At 50.4% G+C, this 22044-nt stretch overlaps 3 protein-coding genes across 3 annotated transcripts; 2 read left to right on the top strand and 1 right to left on the bottom strand.

Moving 5' to 3' along the window:
• The first annotated feature begins 2389 nt into the window (after nt 1–2389).
• Nucleotides 2390–11958, top strand: ARL10 (ADP ribosylation factor like GTPase 10). The gene is made up of 4 exons (XM_047778068.1): nt 2390–2674; nt 3324–3525; nt 6598–6773; nt 8491–11958. Exons 1-4 carry the CDS (start codon nt 2492–2494, stop codon nt 8662–8664), a joined length of 735 nt encoding a protein of 244 aa, XP_047634024.1. The 5' UTR covers nt 2390–2491; the 3' UTR covers nt 8665–11958.
• A 1807-nt stretch (nt 11959–13765) lies between these two features.
• NOP16 (NOP16 nucleolar protein) lies at nt 13766–20277 on the bottom strand. The gene is made up of 5 exons (XM_047778069.1): nt 20045–20277; nt 19847–19955; nt 18667–18736; nt 15951–16057; nt 13766–14209 (listed from the first exon to the last, which is right to left on the bottom strand). The coding sequence occupies exons 1-5, from the start codon at nt 20149–20151 to the stop codon at nt 14066–14068; spliced, it is 537 nt and encodes a 178-aa protein (XP_047634025.1). The 5' UTR covers nt 20152–20277; the 3' UTR covers nt 13766–14065.
• A 94-nt stretch (nt 20278–20371) lies between these two features.
• HIGD2A (HIG1 hypoxia inducible domain family member 2A) lies at nt 20372–21538 on the top strand. The gene is made up of 2 exons (XM_047778071.1): nt 20372–20585; nt 21136–21538. The coding sequence occupies exons 1-2, from the start codon at nt 20432–20434 to the stop codon at nt 21300–21302; spliced, it is 321 nt and encodes a 106-aa protein (XP_047634027.1). The 5' UTR covers nt 20372–20431; the 3' UTR covers nt 21303–21538.
• The last annotated feature ends 506 nt before the right edge of the window (nt 21539–22044 follow it).

Below are 22044 nucleotides of genomic sequence, written 5' to 3'. Positions count from 1 at the left end.
GCTCACGGCAATGCCAGGTCCTTAACCCACTGAGCAAGGCCAGGGATCAAACCTGTGTCCTCAAGGATACTAGTTGGGTTTGTTACCACTAAGCCACAAGGGGAACTCCACTGTTCAATATGAACAGTAAGAATGAGGAGTTCCCGTCCTGGCTCAGCAGAAATGAATCCGACTATGATCCATGAAGACACAGGTTCAATCCCTGGCCTTGCTCAGTGGGTTAAGGATCCAGTGTAGGTACAGACGCAGTTTGGATCTGACACTGCGGTGGCTGTGGTGTAAGCCAGGGGCTACAGCACCAATTCAACCCCTAGTCTGGGAACCTCTATATGCTGAGGGTGCGACCCTAAAAAAGACAAAAAAAAAAAAAGGATAAGAATGATGTTCTTGATATCAGTCCTGCCCTTGCTTGCTGTGTTGTGTCACTGACCTGGTGGGTAGTCCATCTGCTTCAAGGGAAAAGTATTAGCAAGTCTATCTCGGCCCCACATCTAAGCCACTTTCTCCAATCTAGCATTATTGAGGGGAAAAAATGACATTTTTCTCTCCATTTGTCTCCTTTGTCTTACTTCTCCACTAGTTCCAAACTTGGGGAGAAGACACATTCTTTACATATGCTGATGCCCTAACTCCTAATGTGGTAGTATTTTAAGGTGGGGCCCTTGGGAGATAACTAAATTTAGATGAGATCAAGAGGATGCCCCCATCATGGGATCAGTGTCCATGTGAGAAGAGGAAGAAAGACCAGAGCTCTCGCTCTGCCATGTGATGAAACAGTGAAAAGGTGGCTGTCTCTAAGCCACAAAGGTCCTAGCCACAGTGAATCAGCTGACACTGTCATCTTGGACTTCCTAGCCAACAGAACTGTGAGAAATAAACTCTGGTTGTTTTTCACCCAGTCTGTGGTATCTTGTTATAACAGCCCAAGGAGACTAAGACAACTGCTAAGATTTAACAGTGTTAAATGGTGCTAGGAGGTCAAACAAGATAAGAACTAAGATGCGGAGTTCCTGGTGTGGCTTAGCGGGTTAAGAATCCAACTAGAGGAGTTCCCGTCATGGCGCAGTGGTGAATGAATCCGACTAGGAACCATGAGGTTGCAGGTTCGATCCCTGGCCTTGCTCAGCGGGTTGAGGATCCAATGTTGCCGTGGGCTGTGGTGTAGGTCCCAGACGTGGCTCTGACGTAGGCCAGTGGCCACAGCTTTGATTGGACCCCTAGCCTGGGAACCTCCATATGCCGCAGGAGTGGCCCTAAAAAAGGCAAAAAGACAAAAAAAAAAAAAAGAATCCAACTAGAATCCATGAGGACTCAGGTATGATTCCCTGGCCTCGTTCAGTGGGTTAAGGATCCCTCATTGCCATAGCTAGGCGTAGATCACAGATTTGGTTCAGCTGTGATCAGACCCCTATCCTGGGAACTTCCACATATCGAAGGTCAGGTCTTGAAAAGGAAGGAAAAAAAATATATATATATATATATATAAAACTAAGATACTATCAAGAGACTTACCAACAAGCAGTCTTGTTAGAGGTCCTGGTGAGTACAGTTTCTCTGGGTGGGTGAGGCAAGGAATAGGAAATGCGCATTACCTGGAAGTGGGGCTGAAATTGGAAGGAGAGGTAGTAACCAGAGGCAAAGGAAACAGGAAAGATGGGAGCACACCTGTGGGTGACAAGAAAAATGCCCAAGGCCCCCCAGTATATAAGATGGCTTGGGGTGGTTTACAATAAAAATACACCCATTTAACCCACAGCCCCTCACAGGATCCTTTTCTTAAGCACCTTAGGCCCCATTTCTCCTGCTGCTTCTGGTGCGAGGCCTAGAAATTTTGGCAGTCACCAGGGGACACCCAGGACAAGTCAGGTCTAAATAGTGACTCCTGGCCCTGCCTGCTTCATCAGGAGGCCAAGAGACCCCAAAAGAGCAAAACCCCCTGAGAGTTAGAAAGCAAACAAAGGAAGGTATACAGTACTAAGAGTCAGGGACCTGGGTTCCAGTCTGACCTCTGCCACTCCATAACAATTCCTCCCGCAAATCTTGAAGGATGCCCAGGAAACACATCGCTTGGGTTTGAATGCAGGCTGCATCAAAGCACTATGGTATAACTTGGGCCTCGGTTTCCCCTTCAAAGACGCAATGTTTTAAGGGGTAACCTAGAACAGCTGTGAGATAACCCCTTGGCACACAGCAAGTACTCGCTAGATGCCAATATCACCGCCTCTTGTTCTGCCCAGGCACAGCCTCTCGCTCCACACCACACCTTGCAGAGTGGGCGGGAGGTCCCTGCGCTCCAGCCTGCGCCCCCGCTCCCGCCGCCGGGGCGCGGGCAGCCTGTCGCGACAGCGGTGGTGCATTGTGGGGCTTGTAGTGCGGGGCTGGCTTGGGTGGGTGGGCGCGGCCGCGGCAGTCGCAGCGGGGCCATCTTCGGCAGGCCGGCTGGCTCGGCCTGTGCAGCCGGCTCCCGCGCCCGCGCCCCTCGCCCGGCCCGATGGCGCCGCGGCAGCTGAGCCCCTTGGTGCTGGCGCTGGGCGGCGCGGCGGCCGTGCTCGGCTCGGTACTCTTCATCCTTTGGAAGACCTACTTCGGCCGCGGACGGGAGCGGCGTTGGGACGGAGGCGAGGCCTGGTGGGGCGCGGAGCCCGCCCGCCTTCCGGAGTGGGACGAGTGGGATGTGAGTGCCTAGGAGGGACCTGCGCCTCCGTGCATGCAGCCAAGGGGTGTGACCACCACCTTGCGGGTTGGGGGGATTGACGCCGCACGCCTCGCGCGGGTGGGCGCTCGAGCGTCCCAGAACCGAGAAACCGACCGGCGTTTGGGGGTAATGTGTGGCGCTATCTTGAGCCGCCATAAGCCTTTGCGCTTCCTCGCTGGCGCCGGAGCGCGAGGGCGCGGCCCCGGAGCGCTGTCGAGCCCGCGCCGGGTCCAGCGCGCGCCTGCTCGGCGCCTGCGCAGTGCGCAAGACTCGGGGGATGTCGGGAAAAGCCACCCCGACCCTTGCCCCCGCCCTCGCTTCCTCCCGCCAGCGTCTCATTCGCTTGTTTCCCGGATTTTGTGGTTCCTGTGGCTGTGGGATGTAGGGATTGTCTGAGGCTCGTGGAGGAGGAGTTTGCTCGAGGCCATTAAGGGAAAGCCAGAAGAACAGGGTTTGGGATTCAGGACTCCATAGACAGCACTTGTCCTTCTGCACCAGAGCGGGCCTGGCTGCCACTTGAGGGCTTTGGGGGGGGGGGGGGTGGCGATGGGCGCTTTGGGCCTTCTGTCTACCCTGGGGAAGGGTCAGGCGGGAGGGTGTCGATCGCAGCCTGACACGTGCCCCACAGCCCGACGATGAGGAGGACGAGGAGCCTGCGCTGGAGGAGTTGGAGCAGCGCGAGGTGCTGGTGCTGGGGCTGGATGGCTCTGGGAAGAGCACGTTCCTGCGCGTGCTGGCCGGGAAGCCACCGCTGGAAGGCCACATCCCCACCTGGGGCTTCAACTCCGTACGGCTGCCCACCAAGGACTTCGAGGTGGACCTGCTGGAGAGTGAGCAGATCCCCCTCCTCGCCCCCCCCCCCACCACGCACAAACACCGGCTCCCCATCATGTCAGCTGGACTCAAGCCAGGGGTTTTATCCAAAAGCAGGACGCATTCGGTAGAAAATCCTTCCCACGTTTCCCTGGGGCCTAGGATACAGCCCAAACTCTGTATTCTGGCTCACCTATACTGCAGCCTATGTGCCTAACACTGAGATGTAACAACTAAAGATTCCTGTATGCCAAGGGCTTGACAGACATTATTTTAAAAATCCTCCCAACAATTCCATAAAACCAGACACAGTTATTCTCCTCATTTTATATGTCGTACATGAGGAAACTGAAGCCCAGAAAGTTAAACACTTTATCCAAGCTCACGCAGCTCACCAGTCTGCTAATGCAGATTGTCTGGCTCTAGGCTCTGGATGTTAAGCACCATATATATATTGCTTATTTCTGAAGGGTGCTTGCTGTTTTCTTTTCTTCTGTGCTGTGCACGCACTGTTCCCCTAGTCTGGAAAGCCCTTCTTCTCTTGATAGACTACTGTTCATCCTTCAAGATTTAGGTCAGACTGATATCCTTGTGAAGCCTTTTATAACCTTCAGGCAGGTTAGGAGTTCCTCCTCTGGGCTCCCCTTCTGCTGCAGTATCCACCACATACCAGACTGTCCCTGACTAAGCCTCTAGGGCACAGACAAACCTGATCCAGGAGTTCCCAATGTGGCTCAGTGGGAAAGAATCCGACTAGTGTTAATGAGGATTAATACTAGTTTGATCCCTGACCTTGGTCAGGGGGTTAACGATCTGGCATTGCCATGAGCTATGTAGGTCACAGACGTGGCTCGGATCCTGAGTTGTTTTGGCTCTGATAACGGCCAGCAGCTGCAGCTCTGATTTGACCCCTAGCCTGGGAACTTCCATATGCTGCAGGTGCAGCCCTAAAAAGAAAAAAAATCCACTCCAACTCTAGCTCCTGGGGTCCAGCCCCAAGCAGGTACCAGGGAGAGCTTGTCGAGTGAGTGATCGGAGAGGGTCTAAGCAGCCGCCTGCCCACAAGTGTTAGGCTTGGGACCCCAGGAGGGGATAAGAGGGTACTGAGAGGGCAGCAGTACTTAACACCTGTGTCCGGCCCGTCAGTGGGGAGGAAGAGGTAGACTCCCTGCCAGCCAAAGGACACAGACCATAAAGACCAGGTGAGTTTAGTTAAGTGCTGAGTGGTGGGATCAGACTCTGAGGACCTGACTGTTGGCCTGAATGGGCCAAGTTCCTCTGGTCTGTGGGATTTGCCTGCTAGCCTGCCATGGCTGCTTCTTTCCTCCCTGATTGTAGTAGACACTGATATTCACCTGGGATCCAATCCTTCCAGCAAGCTTTCCCCGTCTCTACTGCTTGTGCCGGGGACACAGAAAAACCACCTGGGAGTTCTGCACTTGCAGCCCACTCTGGCTGACAGAGACCACATCCCCCTCTCTCAGCCTTGGAAGAAGGAGTTTGGGGGTTTTGTGGTATCCAAGGGTCTGACTAGTTAACACCCAAAGCTCAATAGGGTCACTCAACTCAGATTCAAACCCAGGACTCCCATTCAAGTCCCACAACCTTTACTTCTGCAGTGGTCTCCTGCCATGCTTGGCCTGGAGCCTGGCTGAGAGGGAGCCTTTTGTGGACCTTCAATCCATGTCATTAGCTAGTTCTGTCAGCTCTACCTGCCAGTAGATTCTGCATCTTGTCTGACAACTTCTCCCCACTTCCACCATTGCCTGATTGGTCCAAGCCACCAACACCTCTCAGTTCTACCACAGTCTCCTTGCTGGTCTTCCTGCTTCCACTTCTGTCCTCAGTGTTAGCCAGCAGTTATCTTTCAGAAACTCAAAGTAGATCATGTATGTCATCCTTGCTCAGGATGCTTCAGGGGCTCCCCACAGCCTCACTATGGCCTTACAGGTCCTGTGTGTCCATCCCTGACCAGCCTTGCCGGTCGAGGCTTCTTCCTCTCCCCTTCTGGTGGCACCTCAACCACCCTAGCTGCCTTGTTTCTCGAACACATCGATCTTGCTCTGCCCACTGCCTGTGGTGATTTTCTCTGCCTCTTTTCATAACTAGTTCCTTATCATCCCAGACTTAGCTCACATGCCCCCACCTTAGACCACCCTCCCAGAGCACCCAGCCCAAAACCCCCAGCATATACCTAGCCCTTTACTGCCACTTTTGCTTTTTCTGTTTTATTTTCTTCCTTTGCAAAATGTGTTTGTGTGTTATTGCTATGTCGGTCCTGGTCACGGAGAGAGCTCCTTGAGAGCAGGGCCCCTGCCTTCCTTGCTCACCTCTGTATCCCCAGCACCTAGATCAGTGCTTGGCACCTAGTAAGCACTCAGTATATACTTGTTGAGTGCCTGCTATGTGCCAGGCATTGTGCTAAGGGCTTTGGGGGGATCCAGAGGTAAACAGCTCTAACTCTCAAAGAGCTTAGTGTCCACAAGAGCGAGAAGTATAACCAGAAATGCTGGGATGCAGGGTGACCAGTGGGGACTTTGCAGAGGGACAGAGGAACAGGAACACAACCCAGGTAGGGGGTGCTACTTAGGCAGCCGCGTGAAGGCAGCATTGAGTGTGGTGTTTCCAAGGAAGGGAAATGGGGCGACCAGGTGGAACAAGAGAAGCTGAATGGATGATGGCTGTGCATAAGCAGGGCAGGGAGTCTTGGCTGCTGACCACTGAACCAGGAGGAAGCTAGGAATTGGGAGGAGGCAAGGCAGCCCAGGAGAAAGAACCAGAGAGTTTATGAAATAGAGCACATACTATATACATCAGCCCTATGAAAGGTACATTGCATATGGAACCCTTGAGGTTTGTTGCAACCTGTTAGGTAAGTTCAGTGAGTAGGAGACTGATGCTCAAAGGTAGTAATCTGTTCAGGTGTCAGACCTAGAGCTAAACCCAGGTCGTCTGCCTCTGGAACCTGTGGACTTTCCCTTGCTTCTGGCCCGTGGAGACTTGGGAAGCTGGAAGTGGGGTGGGGTGGACTGTAGGTAGAGAGCCAGGGGCTCAGGGAGGCTCTGAGCTGGCCCCTGGCCTCTCCTCAGTCGGTGGCAGCCAGAATCTGCGCTTCTACTGGAAGGAGTTTGTGAATGAGGTGGACGTGCTGGTGTTCATGGTGGACTCTGCAGACCGGCTGCGGCTGCCCTGGGCCCGACAGGAGCTGCACAAGCTGCTGGACAAGGACCCTGACCTGCCTGTCGTCGTGGTGGCCAACAAGCAGGTGAGGGCCACAGGAGGCTGGCTCAGGCCGGTTGGGCTTGATCAACAAGTGCCTGGGCGGGGGTGGAGAGCACAGTGAGGGATTCAGGCCCAGCCCCGTGACCTGCAGCGCAGGGTGAGATACCGCCCCCCATCTCCGCTGCCTGTGCTGTCTCCTCATTCCTAATCCTCATCTTCTCTCCACCTTCCTCTTTGTCTCCCTGTCATCTGTCATCCTGGAGAAATGAGAAAAATAATTTTTAAGTATCTACTATATCCCCTTGAATAACATTGAATGACATTTCACATTATGTTTCTCTTATTCAACCCACAAGATAATTTCCATTTTACAGATGGGAGGAAATCTGAAGCTAGAGAGATTTTGTACACTTTGAAAAAAATAGTGAAAAACAAGTCAAATAAAACCTGCACCTCTTCCATTGCTATGTCCTTGTGATTTCTGACTCTAGAGATCAGAGAGCTACGGCTGGGAAGCAATAAGAAGCTGAATAGTTAATAACAACTAACACGATAATAATAATTAGTAATCATAGTTGATAATAACTGATATATTTACTGTGTGCTAACACCATGCTAAGCACCTAATAATCATAACCTCTCTCTAGTCCTACAAAAACCACGTGATAGGCCTTGCTGTTAGTCCAGAGTCACAGCTGGTATGTGGCAAAGCCAGGACTTGAGCTCAGATCTTCCTCAGAGTGCCTGCTCTTAACCCTCCGCTATAACTCTCCTGGGTGCCAGAAAGCTGCCCTGGGCTCAGCTCCTCTCGGCATCACACAGTTGAGGTGCCTTTCTAAGTCAGGAGAGACTGCCACGGTGTAGAGTCCTGTCACATAGCCTGTGGCCTGTACTCACATTTCCAGCCTGGCTTAGAGAAAGGCTGTGTGTCTTTGACCTCAGGTTCCCCTTGCCCATCAGGACATAGTTGACAGTCATTTATAAATAAGGTAAGCATATGTCCTAGGCCACCTGGGACAGTCCACGTTTATGCCTGTGGCTCTGGTATAACTCTTAATAACACCCACTTTGACTCTCAGAAGTATCCCAGTTTGGATGATGAATCACATCCTCATCCTATACATAAACTACAATTTATAGTGATTTGGAACAACGTCTGAGGCCCCAGGATTCTATGAATTGCTCCAAGAAGAATCATTTTAATCTTTAACTTCAAGTGTAACATCACCAGTCATGGTGTGTAGTGGCCTTTTTTTTTTTTTTTTCCTTCAGATTTCTAGGGGTCTAGGGGAGGTAAGGCCCTTGACTGGAAGTGACCCAACTGTGAGATCTCTCCGCCACTGAGTTTATTAGGAAACTGAGCTTGGATTCTGATAATTATCATAAACTTGGACATCAAACCAACCTGGGTTTGTAGCCTGGCTCTGCCACTTATCACTGTTTCCTTGATGAGATGACTTCACCTCCCTGACTTGATTTCCTCATCACTTAAGTGTGGACTGTGAGAATGAATAAGACGTAGGTGCCTGTCCCAATGCCTGACTTCTAGGAAGTGCTGTTTCTTAGCACAGTGGCTGTGGGTAAGAATGACAGGGTGGAAAGAGGTTGGTAAAAAAGAAAAGTCAAAGATGAGGAAGAGAGTTTAGACCAAGGGGCCCACTGTTCCCCTGGGGAGCTGAAGAATAACTTACTTCATAGATGACAAGGGTGGGTTGTTGGGAAACACTGGCAGCTCTGACTGGGTCTCTGTTTCATCCCAGGATGTAAGTGAGGCCATGAGTATGGTGGAGCTGCAACAGGAGCTGGGCCTGCAGGCTGTCAATAGCCAGCGGGAAGTTTTCCTCCTGGCTGCCAGCATTGCCCCTGCAGGATCCGGCTTTGAAAATCCTGGCACCGTGCACATCTGGAAACTGCTCCTGGAGCTTCTCTCCTAGGCTTCCACCCACCTGCTCACCAGCCAGCCCTGGGGCCCCCCATTCTGTCCCTCCTGCTTCTTCATCCCCAGCCTGGGTCTGGGGCATGGGCCATGTGGCAGCACATCCCTTCTCCTCCTCGTGTTCTCAAGAGCCGATCCTGGGCAAGGCCAAGAACCACCCAGAAGCCTTCTTGGTGAGGTCGATTTGGAGGGAAACAGGGAGGGAGGTGAGGCAGAGCATGGGAGAAGACAGCATCTCGCTTATTCGGGGCTGGGAGCGAATCCCACTTAAACCAGGGAAGGCAGCCGCCTCCTCTGACCTGTACAGTGAGCTGCTCAGCAGGCTCAGTTCTGCCTGCCCTAGGGGTTCCAGTGGTTGAGGACTGGTGTAGGTGTCCGAGGTACACCCAGTCGAGACTATTCCCTCCCGGTGACTTCACACCCCTCTCGTGGGGGCAGGTTGTGGGCAGTACGACCTGAGCTCTGGCCCCCAGCCCCACTCATCCTCCAGCCCAGCTGGCGTGTGGCCTTGTGCAGTCCCTGCCTCTTGGGCCCTGGGGCCCTCCTTTTAGAGAGAGATGATTTCTATGGTCTTTTCTAACTTGGAGATGCATTTCCCCTGAAGGAAAGAAGCATGAGGATAAATTTAGAGCTTACAAGGAGCTTTCTGAAACCTCCCTGCTTCCCTAAGGTTGAGGCCTCTTCTGACCAGAGTGAGTGGTATTCACCCCCTAATCAGAAAAACTGAAGCCTCCCCACCCCCCAAGTCTGGAGACAGAAGCTGCTGCTCTTACACTAACTGTGCCAATGCCCATGTTTACATAAGTCTGGGGAAGGAAGGAGCCCGCCTGTGTCCCTGGGGAGAAGACAGTCAGCGGAGCGGGATGTTGGCCTCCGAACTGCATTTCATTATTTATTTATTTATAAAAGGAACAGGCCAAAGTTTTAGGCTCTGTTTCTAGGTGCTGTTATCAAAACCCCAGATGATTGTCATAGAACATTTGGATCTTTGAGGAAAATAGCTGGAATCGTGAATGACAGTGTGATAAGCTACATGTGTCAACAGAGAGCTCCAGCTCCCTTCCCCCCTGTGGCTGTAATTGATGTCCTAACACTTTGCAACGACCCACGTGAACTTAAACTCCACCACTTGGTCCAGTTCGTCAAAGGGACACAACCTCTGTAGGTAACCAGTGACGCTGGGAGAGGCAAGCTCATCATGAAACCCAGGTGGAAAGAAATGAGAATTTACGGACCAGCCAACAGGGTAGCCTTGGGTACATCACTCAGCCTTTCTGGACCTGCTGATTCCCCAGCTAAGGCAGTGTGGGACAATTGCTGGTGTCCTCTCTGCTATACATTCCATGATTCCCAGTCCCAGTGATCAACCAGTTCAAGGACTGTCTGTGTATTGACACTTCCCTTTAGTGCAGGCAAAAGAAGGAGCCTTTTGTCTGTCAAGGGACCACTGAATAGTCAACAGCCACAATTGGGCTTTTTTTTTTTTTTTTTTTTTTAAGGCCATAACCAACTCAGTTTGCCTTTTAATTGAGAATAGAGATTACGTGCCTTTGTTTCATTTGACATTTACTTGGTATATTTGAGTTCTATGCTGTGGCCGGTGCAAAAGGGGGTCCAGGTGGGAGGGTGTGGTACGGGTGTCTAAGAATCATTCTTTGCAATTCTGATTAACTTTCTGCATTAAGAAGTGATTGGACTGCTTTTATTTTAGACATTTCAGGAATGACTTGGGTTTTAGAGTCGCCTTTGAAACTTTGCTGACACTTCCTTTTGTCATTAGAGGGTTGAGAGACTTCTCTGTTCTCTGAACTCCAGTCCTTGAAAGTTACCTTTGGAACCAGCATTGCTGAAGGGGGCACCCTTTTCTACTAATTAAGATCTGCCTTTGGCCTAATGAGTAGCATTATATAGTACAGTTTTTTTTTAATTCCCCACTGTAGGGAGGTGAACTCGAATAGAGTTTAACAGTATGTCCTGGAGCAACTTTCAGAGACCACTTGGAACCGACAGGTCTCAGTGCCACACCAGAGGACATAGAGCAGTTGAGGGGCCCTGAAAGTCCAGGGGGCCACTCTTCTGGCCCCTGTGCAGAGTGTATGGACCTTCTGTTGGCCTGTGGGTGTGCTCCTCTGGTGGGGCTGCTGGCCCAGTTGTCATCTGCTCTGGTTTCTACCAGGATCAGACTGGGCAGAGGAGGGGAGAGGCCTTTCTTCAGAACAGCTAACTGTCTGGCCTCGTGGTGCTCTTACCTGATTGTTCCTGAGGGTGATGTGTTTAGGAGCCTAGATAACTGCTCTGGGGAACTAGCCATTACCTAGAGCTATTTGTCTCAAAGTGAGGTTCCTGGCTAGCCTGGGTGACACTGTTCCCCCCACTGCCCCAACTCTGCAGCTCCTCACCTACCTGAGCTTAGGATTGAGGAGCAAATGGCTGGGCAGCTCTCATACTCTAAAGTTAAAGACTCGAAGAGACCAGGGTGGGCGCTGATCACACAGTGCCCACTTCATGTGGGAAGGAGGCTTTTGCTTCTACTTGCTGGTGGAAACTGCCTGGTTCACTCACCCTGGCCCTGGGGGCTTCTGTTCTGAAGTTATTTAAATGAAGCTGTGGCTTCTGACTTGCTGCCCTCCCTTTGAGGAGAGGTCAACAGGGCCCAGAGCTTGGACACGTGGATGGCCTGGGCAAGAGGGCTCTTGAGGCTGCTGGGACCAGTACCCTGGAATGGCTGCCTATCCCAAGCCCCCTCCTCTGGCACCTTTTGGTGCCCAGAACTGCCCGTTGTAAGCCTGTGTAGACACAAAGGTGTCGAGCTGTAAGAACTGGGGAGGAGGTGAGGTCAGTGCCTCATGGCTTCCTGGTCCTCTGCAGGCAAGTTCTGATGAAAAATCCCACAACTCCAGCCTGTCTGCCTGAATGAAAATCTGTTTCCAGTTGCATTTGTTAAACATTGTGTTCTTACGCTAGTTTAGTAGCAACTGCCAGCCCATGGAACCAGCTGCTGAAACTCGCCTGTGGTGTGGCCCTTGTGCAGCCACCCCAGACCTCCGACCTGGAAGGTCAGCTCACACATCCTCATCCTCAAGTCCTTCCTAGTCTCCATGAAAAAGGGAACCTCCAATTTTTCCTGCGGCCTCCGGGAGATGGGCTCATTAAGGGACAAGGGGAAGATTTTCATCAAAGATCTGGAAGTCCTTGCCGTCCCAGCCCATGCCCTGCAAACCTGGACCCACAAACTGCATAAAATGGAGTGTTGGTGGCTGTTTGAGGTACACAATAAATGCCAAAAAATTCAGATATGGCTTCGTGTGAATCCTGATTTTGAGAGGCGTGTGCTTGGTGCTTACAGCCTCAGTGATGGGCAGCTATGAAGAACGGTTCCAGAACCCTTCCTGTGACAGCTTGTTAAACAGCAAGTCCCTGTCCCCTGGCTCCTCAGTCCACACAGGGGTCAGGGGCTCAGGATGACCAGCTTTGACCTAACTCAGTACTTTGGGGGAGGTCATGTAGCTGACGGGGCCAGAGCCAGGCTGTGGAAACGGGAGCGAGGAGGTCTTTTGACTGCCTCAGTGCCAGAGGCCAGAATGGAGGCCACGCCATTCCACCATACCCCCCTAGCGCCTGCCTTTGCGCTGGGCTCGGTTTCCCAGACAAGTTCCTAGCAACCAAGCCAGGCTGGTAGGGGATGTCAAGCTATTTGACTGTGATAGGTACCACTACAGGAAGTCTGGGGTGTGGGGACTCCAGGACACTTAATAGCCAGGAGGCGGGGGAGAGTGGGAGGGAAAGCTTCGTAAAGCTGGCACCCGAACTGGGTGAAGAAACAAGGTAAACGCCCAGCCTGGTCAAGGTCTGAATTTGGAATGCTGTGAAGGACAGGATTTATGCCAAATCACTAGGGCCCTCAGGAGCCTTGCTGCAGACTCCATCCTGAAGGCTGTGCTCTTGGCCACAGTGGCCAGTCACTGCTGGAGTCAGCAGGCCGGGCCCGTTAGGGAAGCTTCTGTCCAGTTTCCAGCCTGCCTTAACAGCGTGGGACAGGTGTGCTGCCTTCAGGGGCCAAAGTCAGCCCGTGAAGCCAAAGTTAGCAAGCCAAAAGTCTAAGCTGAGTCATCAGATGACTTCAAGCCCCACTTTAACACCTCTCAAGCTTCAGGGCTCTACGTGAAATGTTTTATGTAATAATACTAAGTCTTTTTCTTGCTTTTTTTTTTTTTAGGGCTGCACCTGCAGCATATGGAGGTTCCCATGCTAGGGGTCGAATGGGAGCTGCAGCTGCTGGCCTACACTACAGCCACAGCCCCACAGTATCCGAGCCCCGTCTTCAACCTACACCACAGCTCACGGCAACACCAGATCCTTAACCCACTGAGCGAGGCCAGGGAGCGAACCCACAACCTCATGGTTCCTAGTCGGATTCGTTTCTGCTGCACCATGACCGGAATGCCACAAAGCCCTTCTTTTCAAAAACATTAAGGAGAAGGAGATTTTATGTGCTTTAAGGAGAAACTATAGGAACAAGACTTTTGTATTAACTGCTCAGGATGAAGTATCAGAATGAGAAAATGCCCAGTGACCGCCCCTTGTCTGTGATCCTGCTATGTGCTGGTCGTGCCACTGAATCAGGAAGGCTGGCCCCACGGAATGGCCAAGGAGCATGTAGCCCAGTGCCTGGCACAGCACAGTGGTATTCAGCAGTCCACCAGATGGTCTCAGAAAGCAGGTTTGGGGGCTCAGAGTCCCTTCAAGAAAGATAAGCAGCCAGGGCTGGTCACTTGAAGGCAGACCAGGAGGCAGCTGTACAGCTCCTCACCCTCTGGCACTGAGCCACAGCTGGGCCATGAAGACAAGTCCAGCCTGGAGGGGAGCTAGCAATGGCAATGCAGGCCCCTTGCCAGCAGCCCAGGGCTCCCAGCAGGCTTCTGTAGAAGCATTAGTGGAACTGCTATGCAGGAAACCACGGCACAGAAGAGGGAAGCTGTGCTAGGAGGGCATGTGAATGTGGAACAAAAGGGCTGAAGCGCCTCTCTCTCCTGGTAGGTTTTTGCAGGGGCAGTCCCAGGGCCTGGCTGAGAGGGGCAAATACAAAACCATCAGAAAAGTAAAATAGAGTATTTTATTGTATATAGACTATATGCAACCAACTACCCACTCTTGAGAACAGCAAGTTCTGGCTTTTCCCAGAGCCCCCAGAAGAACAAAACCGGAGCCTCCGGGAGACAGTACCTTCCCCAAAGCAAAGTGTGAGAAAGATTGCATGTGTTTATGTGTGCGTATAACCTTTTGATCCCAGGGGGTCTGGTCAGCCTCATCTGGAGCTGCATACCCCTCCTTGCCTTAAATCCTGGCTCCAGCTTCTCTGGTCCAGAAGGAAGCCTCAACGTGGGGCAGGCATAAACCAGTCAATCAACTTCCATCTTATTCTTCTCCAAAGAATCAACAAAGGCTTGCCAGTCCGCTGGATAAAAACGCTTATAGACGTTGATCTTATTTCGAATCTGTTTTGGGGTATCTTGATAGTAATTCTTCTCGTCCCGGGCCATAGCCTAAGAAGGGAGACGGGCCACTTGAGGAGGGTTGGACAGGCAAAGGTTCAAATCCTAGGTCTGAGCTGGGCAAGCCACTTCGTTGTCACTGAGGTCGAGATTCCTCACCTTAAAAGCCATTAGCATATGTGGGAAAATGGGTACAAATGCCCTCAGAGACTAGGCAGGAGCTGGGACCAGCTAAGTAGGTCATTCTCCATCCATAGCCAACGGATACCATCTGGGCACAGGGGCCCAGTGTATCCGGATCTTTCAGTTTTTAAGAGAAGCCAAAATAAGGACTTTAACTGGAAACCTCCCATAATTAAAATGGCAACTATAGTTGACCCTTGAACATGGATTTGAACTGCATGGGTCCACTTATACAGGGATTTTTGTTTGTTTGTTTTGTTTTTAGGGCATATGTTAGTTCCCAGGCTAGGAGTCAAATCGGAGCTGCAGGTGCCAGCCTATAGCACAGCCACAGCAATGCAGAATCCAAGCCACGTCTGTGACCTACACCACAGCTCACAGCAACACCAGATCCTTAACCCACTGAGTGAGGCCAGGGATCGAACCTGCATCCTCATGGTTATTAGTCAGGTTCATTATCACTGAGCCATGACAGGAACTCCAGGGGTATTTTTTCTTTAAGTTTTACTGAAGTGTTAGTTAATTTACAAGGCTGTGGTAATTTCTTCTATACAGCAAAGTGACCCTTTCATACATATACACATATCCATTCTAAGATTCTTTTCCCACATAGATCATGACAGAATACTGTGTAGGATTCTCTGTGCTATATAGCAGGTACCTGTTGACCAATCATTCCACATACCTCAGTGTGCATATATCCCAAACCCCCAGTCCATCCCTCCCACCGCCCCCACCCCCGACCTGTCCCCTTTGGTAAGTTTTTCAAAGTCTGTGAGGAATATTTTTCAATAGTATACACTACAGCACTACATGGTCTGAGGCTGGCTGCATCTCCAGGTGTGAGGAACCGTAGACTAGGAGGGTCCAATATAAATTATATGCAGATTAACTCCCAAGTTGTTCAAGGGTCACCTATAGTTCAAGTTCATTAAAAATACCATGCATGGAGTTCCTGTCGTGGCACAGTGGTTAACGAATCCGACTAGGAAACATGAGGTTGCAGGTTCCATCGCTGGCCTTGCCCAGTGGGTTAAGGATCTGGCGTTGCCGTGAGCTGTGGTGTAGGTCGCAGACGGGGCTCGGATCCCGAGTTGCTGTGGCTCTGGCGTAGGCCAGTGGCTACAGCTCCGATTCGACCCCTAGCCTGGGAACCTCCATATGCCGAGGGAGTGGCTCAAGAAAAGGCAAAGAGACAAAAAATAAAAATAAAAAATAAAAAAATAGAAATACCATGCAGGAGTTCCTGATGTGGCACAGTGGGTTAAGGACCCAGCGTGTAGATCACAGATGCAGCTTGGGATTTGATCTTTGGCCCAAGAACTTCCATATGCTGTAGGTGCAGCCAAAATACAGGAAAAAAAATTTTTTTAAAACCATGCAAGCAAAACAGTATGTTTATGCGTGGGATATGAACCATATCACTCAGTCTATCCAGTTATAAGCATTCTGTCAATGGGATCCTTTTCCCAGAGGATCTCTCTCCTCCCTTTGTTTCCACTCAGAATCAGGAAACAAGCACTAGGCAGGCAGATCAGACTCAGAATGGTCCAGGTCCCTTTCAGTGGAGGCCCCAAGTGGTTCCTCCGGCCAGGCCTGAGCCACTCACCTTATAGTCCTCTCCATGGTTCTCCACCATATAGCGAACATAGTCAATGAGGTCCCGAGACAGCGTATTTCCTTTCTTTTCTGGAAGGCTGGCTTCTGCCTCTAGGTCTGGGTTGAGAGAAGCCAGGAAACAGGGAATGAGGCTTTGCTTCCTGCACAATCTGAGCTGCTCAGTCAGTCCTAAACCACAAAAGTTGCTCCACCAGCTATCTACTGAGCTTTGCTTTTCCATCTCCAAATTCAGTGCTAGAACCCTCCTTTTTTAGCCCCTCAGGTCCTGGGCTCTGCCTATGGCACAAGCATCTATCAGTGTGAAAACCACCTGAAAAACAAGTCATCTCTCTCTAGGCCCGAGATAGGCGGAAGGAAGGCACCAAACTAATAACCCCTATTTAGTGCCAGGTCCTGGGGACAGAGATGAAGATACATTGCCTGGCCATAGAGCAGGGCTCCCTTCCAGCGCTAAAACTCTCTAAGAACTTCTTTAAGTATTAACAATATGTGAACTGGAAAGGTGTGAATAAATGAGAACTAGAGCTGTAGGAATTAAGGCCTGAAGCATCCCTCTTCTCCATTGGAAGGGAAAAGCCAAGCTGTGGAGCCAATAATGGCCTCCCTCCCAAAATACTTAGGTAAACACCCCCCTATTCCTCATCTATAAAGAAAGAGCAACCCCTGGAGTTCCCATCATGGCGAAGTGGTTGACAAACCCAACTAGGAACCATAAGGTTATGGGTTCGATCCCTGGCCTTGCTCAGTGGGTTGGGGATCCAGCGTTGCCATGAACTGTGGTGTGGGTAACGGACACAGCTCAGATCCCCAATTGCTGTGGCTCTGGCATAGGCTTGTAGCTACAGCTCCAATTTGACCCCTAGCCTGGGAACCTCCATATGCTGCGGGAGTGGCTCAAGAAAAGGCAAAGACAAAAAAAAAAAAAAAGAAAAAGAAATAGCAACCTCACAGAAATGTAGTCAAATCTTATCTGGGATTAGGTGTTAAAACTGCTTACAGTCAAAATTATCTTTGATTTGGTTGCCATGAGTTGGGGTGGGGGGGAGGATACAGGAGTTATTGTTTAATGAGTATAGAGTTTCAGTCTTTTACCATGAAAAGTTCCAGAGTTCTCTGTTGCATGACAATGTGAATATACTTAACACTACTGAGCTATATATTTTTAAGTGATTAAGATGGTAAATTTTACATTTTTTTTAACCACAGTTAAATTTTTTTTAAAATTAAAGAATTAAAAGTAAAACTTTTTAAGATTAGCTTTTTTTTGTCTTTTTAGGGCCACACCCGCAGCATATGGAGGTTCCCAGGCTAGGGACAGAATCAGAGCTGTAGTTGCCGGCCTATGCCATAGCCACAGCAATGCCAGATCCAAGCTGCACCTTCAACCTACGCCACAGTTCACGGCAATGCTGGATCCTTAACCCACTGAGCGAGGCCAGGGATTGAACCTGTGTTCTCGTGGATACCAGTCAGATTCGTTTCTGCTCAGCGACAACAGGAACTCCAAGATTAGCTTTGACTACACTAAGTACACATGATCTGTATATACAGTCCTGTGCAGTAACTCTTATGAGAATCACGAAATAGACTAAAGACAGGAATTCATGGAATTCTATATCCAATGTCTGACCATTCAAATATTTAACCTTCAAGAGAACTGTTAAAAATATTGGACAGGGAGTTCCCGTCGTGGCACAGTGGTTAACGAATCCGACTAGGAACCATGAGGTTGCGGATTCGGTCCCTGCCCTTGCTCAGTGGGTTAACGATCCAGCGTTGCCGTGAGCTGTGGTGTAGGTTGCAGACGCGGCTCGGATCCCGCGTTGCTGTGGCTCTGGCGTAGGCCGGTGGCTACAGCTCCGATTCAACCCCTAGCCTGGGAACCTCCATATGCCACGGGAGCAGCCCAAGAAATAGCAACAACAACAACAACAAAAGACAAAAAATATATATATATATATATATTGGACAGGAAAGATGAAGGATGGGTAGAGAATTCCAGAGTACTCCTGCTTCCCTCCAGAATTTACCCACTTCTTTTTCAGTATTCAGACTCTTAAAAAAAAGGGGAAAAAATTATATTTAAAAAAAAGGGAATTCCAGTCGTGGCTCGGTAGTTAACAAATCTGAATAGCATCCATGAAGATGCAGGTTCCAATCCCTGGCCTCACTCAGTGGGTTAAGGGTCTGGCATTGCCATGAGCTATGTCAAAGACGAGGTTAGGATTTGGTGTGGCTATGGCTGTGGTGTAGGCTGGCAGCTATAGCTCTGATTCACCCCTAGCCTGGGAACCTCCATATGTCGCAGGTGCAGCCCTAAAAAGCCAAAAAAAAATTTAATACTCAGCCTCTATAGCTTTAATATACATGAAGCTGATTTGGAAAGATTAAGTAGTGAAATTTCTAAAAATCTGCTCATCCTTAAACTCATGAGAAGCTAAATGCGTGCCTAAGACAACATTTCCTCTTCTATCCTCTCAGTGCTGGTTACATCCTCCCTGAACATCTCTGAGCTCCCTTCACACACTGGAGCTGAGTCAGTAACATGAAAATGTCTCAGCAGGGACACAGTCCTAACTCTGTGACCAACTCACTTCTTCCCTTTGAACCTCAGTTTCTCCATCTGTAAAATGAGAACATCGGAGGGTCTTTTCCAGCCCTGATTGCGCAGGATGGTGACCGAAAGGGACGTGGCCCACACCCACCATTGAGCACATAAGGCTTCCTCACAAGCTCCTTAGGCCTCTCCTCTCTGTCCACCTCCATGGCTTTTACCTGCAGAGAATAGAGACTGTGAGACCAGTAGACAAAAGAAAAGATCTTGGATGAAGGAAAAAATCTAAAGGCTCCTGCCCTCCCATAAGAATCCCTCCACAAGGCCAGGCAGGAAGAGATGACAAGAAGAACCAATGCCCTGAAGCTTCATGGTTCCCAAGATGATCAAGCAAGCAATTCATCTTTCTATCCATATCTATGAAACAGGTATAATACCCCTTGCCTGCCTCACTTCACTTATGATTATCAAATGAAACAATGCACATGAAAGCACTTTATACTTTATGATGAAGGAGGGATATCAGATATCTTCTCTATGGGGAGGAAAAAGCTGAGAGTGCTTGGCTATAGCTTCTTATTTGTTCAAGAAACACTGGTGCTGTTTTCCTCTAGCATGAAAGCAAAAAAAAAAAACCTACCTGAAGGCAATGGGATAAATTCAATCAGCAAGCCCATTCATTGGGTTAACTATTTATTAAGCACTACTCACATCCTAGGCACCACTGGGGATTTAGTAGGGAATGCAGTACAAAGTCCCTGTCCTCAAGGAGATTATGTTGGGGGAACGAAGCACTGATGATGAACAGATAAACACATAATATAATATACCATCAGGTCTTCACAAATGCCAATGAATTAAAATAAAGCAGGGAAGAAGTTACTGAGTGAAAAGGGATACTATTTTTGAGAGTGGTCCAGAAAACGACTTACTCAGAAGAAACTAACCCTAGGGAAGCCTCAGACCGAGAATGACTGGACAACTGGGGAAAAGTGTAAAGAACGGTAAGTAAAGATCCCAAACCCTCTATTAGGAAAGTTAAGGGCATAAAAAGATAAATTCTGGAAAATACCGTTGAGATGCCTAGGGATCCAAGCAGGTTAATTTCAGAAAAAAAGAAGTGAGTGCAGAAGAAAAGAGGAAGCTCCAATCCAGGTCCAATCTCTGCTGGGGAGGGAGTATAAGGGAGGTCGTAAAGGGACCCTCAACCACAGTCAGTACAGGCTGGCTGAATTGGCTAGAGAGAGGTAACGGATAGGATCAGGCTCCGAAACCCAGCTAAGTATGGCGGGGTGCGGGGGGCAAGGGCCAAGACCCTTCCATGTCAGTACCTTTCTCTTAATAAGAGGCACCGCCCTGTTGGGGTCCATAGCCAAACCCATCTCGGCCAGGTTCTGCCGCACCGATTTGGTCTGGTCCCAGGCATGTCGGATGTGGGAGCTACAGGAAAAGAGAGGGCGACAGCGGAAGTGTCATCTCGCCGGCTTCCCCGCCGAAGCCTTTTGCCTCCTGAACCCTAGTCCCCTCACCACTGGATCCGCGGCGCTGCCTTCCGTCGAGCATTTCGGTTCAGACGCTTCCGGTTAACATTGTAACCGAACTTCTGCCTCCGGGTCTTCCCCTTGGCCTTGGGCATCGCGCTGACCACAGAACGGGTAACTCAGACTGTGTGCTTCTCAACCCAAGTACCTCGTGTATCACACTCCTTCCGGAGAGTGCACGCGTGGTACTGCAGGCTTTTTGGGAAATGTAGTCCTCCTCATAGTGATGCATGCCGATTACTACAACTCCCAGAAGGCCATGAGCGAAGGCACCTGCGTGTAACACTCAGCAAGTCCTTTTCCCCGCCCCCTTTATGACCTCATCAGGAGGCGGGGTTTAGCGTCCGGATTCTCTCCTAAGCGGTTGCCCAGAACATGGCAACTCCTGGCCCTGCGACCCCGGAGGCACCCTTTGAACCGTCGCAACCCCCAGTCATTGAGGGCTTTAGCCCCACTGTGTACAGCACTTCGGAAAGCTTCAAGGAGAAGTTTATCCGCAAGACCCGCGAGAATCCAATGGTACCCATAGGTAAGTGGGTGCTGTAGGAACTGTAGACCAAGAGGACAGTGATATCGGGGGAATAAAATAGGGGAGCACCGGGAACGCCAAGAGGACCGAAATGAGAGTGGACCAGAGATGTAACGAAGGGGCCAGGCACTGAGGGGTGAATGTGATTGGAGCATGAGCTGGACGGGATTAGCAGGCTGGGATGGGGCCGACTCTGACTCGGAGGACACCCCCTCCACACTTCCGCCCCATTCCATTACCTCCTCCCCTCAGCTGCTATTTAAAGACCTTAAAAAAAAAGTCTAAAAAAGGAGTTCCCGGTGTGGCCCGGTGGATTAAGGATCTGGCGTCGTTTCTGCGGCGGCCTGGGTTCGATCCGGCTTTGCCACAGCTGCAGCGTAGGTCGCAGCCGAGGCTGGGATTCAGACTCTGGCCCAGGAACTTACCTATGCCGCGGGTGCGGCCACCAAAGAAAAAAAGAGATTTTGACTTTGGGGGAGGGAGGCCTAAAACTGGGCGAGCCCTCCAAGGCCGGACCTGCCACTTCCCCCCTGCTTTGTCCCCTCTTCAGGCTGCCTGGGCACAGCGTCCGCCCTTACCTATGGTCTCTACTGCTTCCACCGGGGTCAGAGCCAGCGCTCCCAGCTCATGATGCGCACCCGAATCGCCGCCCAGGGTTTCACAATAGTAGCCATCTTGGTGGGTCTGGCTGCATCCACCATGAGATCTCGACCCTGAGGGCAATGGCCTGGCCTTGAAAACTCTGCGGAGATCAGACCCAGCCCCAGGAGCAGCCACCAGTCCTGCCACCGGAATTGTTTCCTCATCTCCCCTGACAGGCCTCTGTATGGGTTGGGGCAGAAGTGGCCAATTGTGTGACTGACAGATGAGATTTTTTCCCAGGAATCTCAGGTTCGGTTCAGTTGTAATGCACCATCTCCACTCTTTACTTAATAAACTCTGATCCACTTGTAGTTTGGTCAGTTCATTCTATCTCACTCCAATGGTTTTTGGTCTTTGGTTTTGGGAGTAAAACCAAAAGACTAAAGACTGCAGGGCCCCTTAGAAAACTGTATAGTCTAATGATTCCCAGACTTTCTTGGTAACAGTCACCCCCTGGTCAATTTGTTAAAAGTAGGGGGGAGACTGATCTTTCCAACAATTTTCAAACTTTCAGTAGAAAATCTTCCTTCACATGAGGGCTGCCATGGTTCTCCTGCCCTCCACTGAGCTGATTCCGACCCCACTTCCACTTCCTGAAACCCCCTTAGGCTCCACTGATCTAGACCATCTCAGCTTGGTTCTTGAGGCATCTTACAGAACAGGAAACTGAGGCTTAGAGGAGCAGCATGGTGTAACAGAGCATAGTGCGTGGTCCCAAAGCTTGTCAGTGGTTTGTGGTAGCACCCAGTGTTTTATGGTTAAGGAAGAAAGGTTGGGGACGTGAGCAAACTCTAGGAGAGGCAACGCCTGAATTTCG

Source organism: Phacochoerus africanus, chromosome 4 (assembly GCF_016906955.1).
Source record: "Phacochoerus africanus isolate WHEZ1 chromosome 4, ROS_Pafr_v1, whole genome shotgun sequence".
NCBI classification, from domain to species: Eukaryota; Metazoa; Chordata; class Mammalia; order Artiodactyla; family Suidae; genus Phacochoerus; species Phacochoerus africanus.
Note: the sequence above shows the minus strand (reverse complement) of the source record. Positions and strands in the feature narration are given on the sequence as shown.

Bases quoted from the DNA above. Each gene is read 5' to 3' on its own strand.
- ARL10 (XM_047778068.1), top strand. From the start codon at position 2,492: ATGGCGCCGCGGCAGCTGAGCCCCTTGGTGCTGGCGCTGGGCGGCGCG. The intron at 3,526-6,597 runs GTGAGCAGATCC...GCCTCTCCTCAG, and splicing joins CGAGGTGGACCTGCTGGAGA to TCGGTGGCAGCCAGAATCTG. The intron at 6,774-8,490 runs GTGAGGGCCACA...GTTTCATCCCAG, and splicing joins TCGTGGTGGCCAACAAGCAG to GATGTAAGTGAGGCCATGAG.
- NOP16 (XM_047778069.1), bottom strand. From the start codon at position 20,151: ATGCCCAAGGCCAAGGGGAAGACCCGGAGGCAGAAGTTCGGTTACAAT. The intron at 18,737-19,846 runs GTACTGACATGG...TATTCTCTGCAG, and splicing joins TGCCTCTTATTAAGAGAAAG to GTAAAAGCCATGGAGGTGGA. The intron at 14,210-15,950 runs GTGAGTGGCTCA...CTCCCTTCTTAG, and splicing joins ACCATGGAGAGGACTATAAG to GCTATGGCCCGGGACGAGAA.
- HIGD2A (XM_047778071.1), top strand. From the start codon at position 20,432: ATGGCAACTCCTGGCCCTGCGACCCCGGAGGCACCCTTTGAACCGTCG. The intron at 20,586-21,135 runs GTAAGTGGGTGC...TCCCCTCTTCAG, and splicing joins GAATCCAATGGTACCCATAG to GCTGCCTGGGCACAGCGTCC.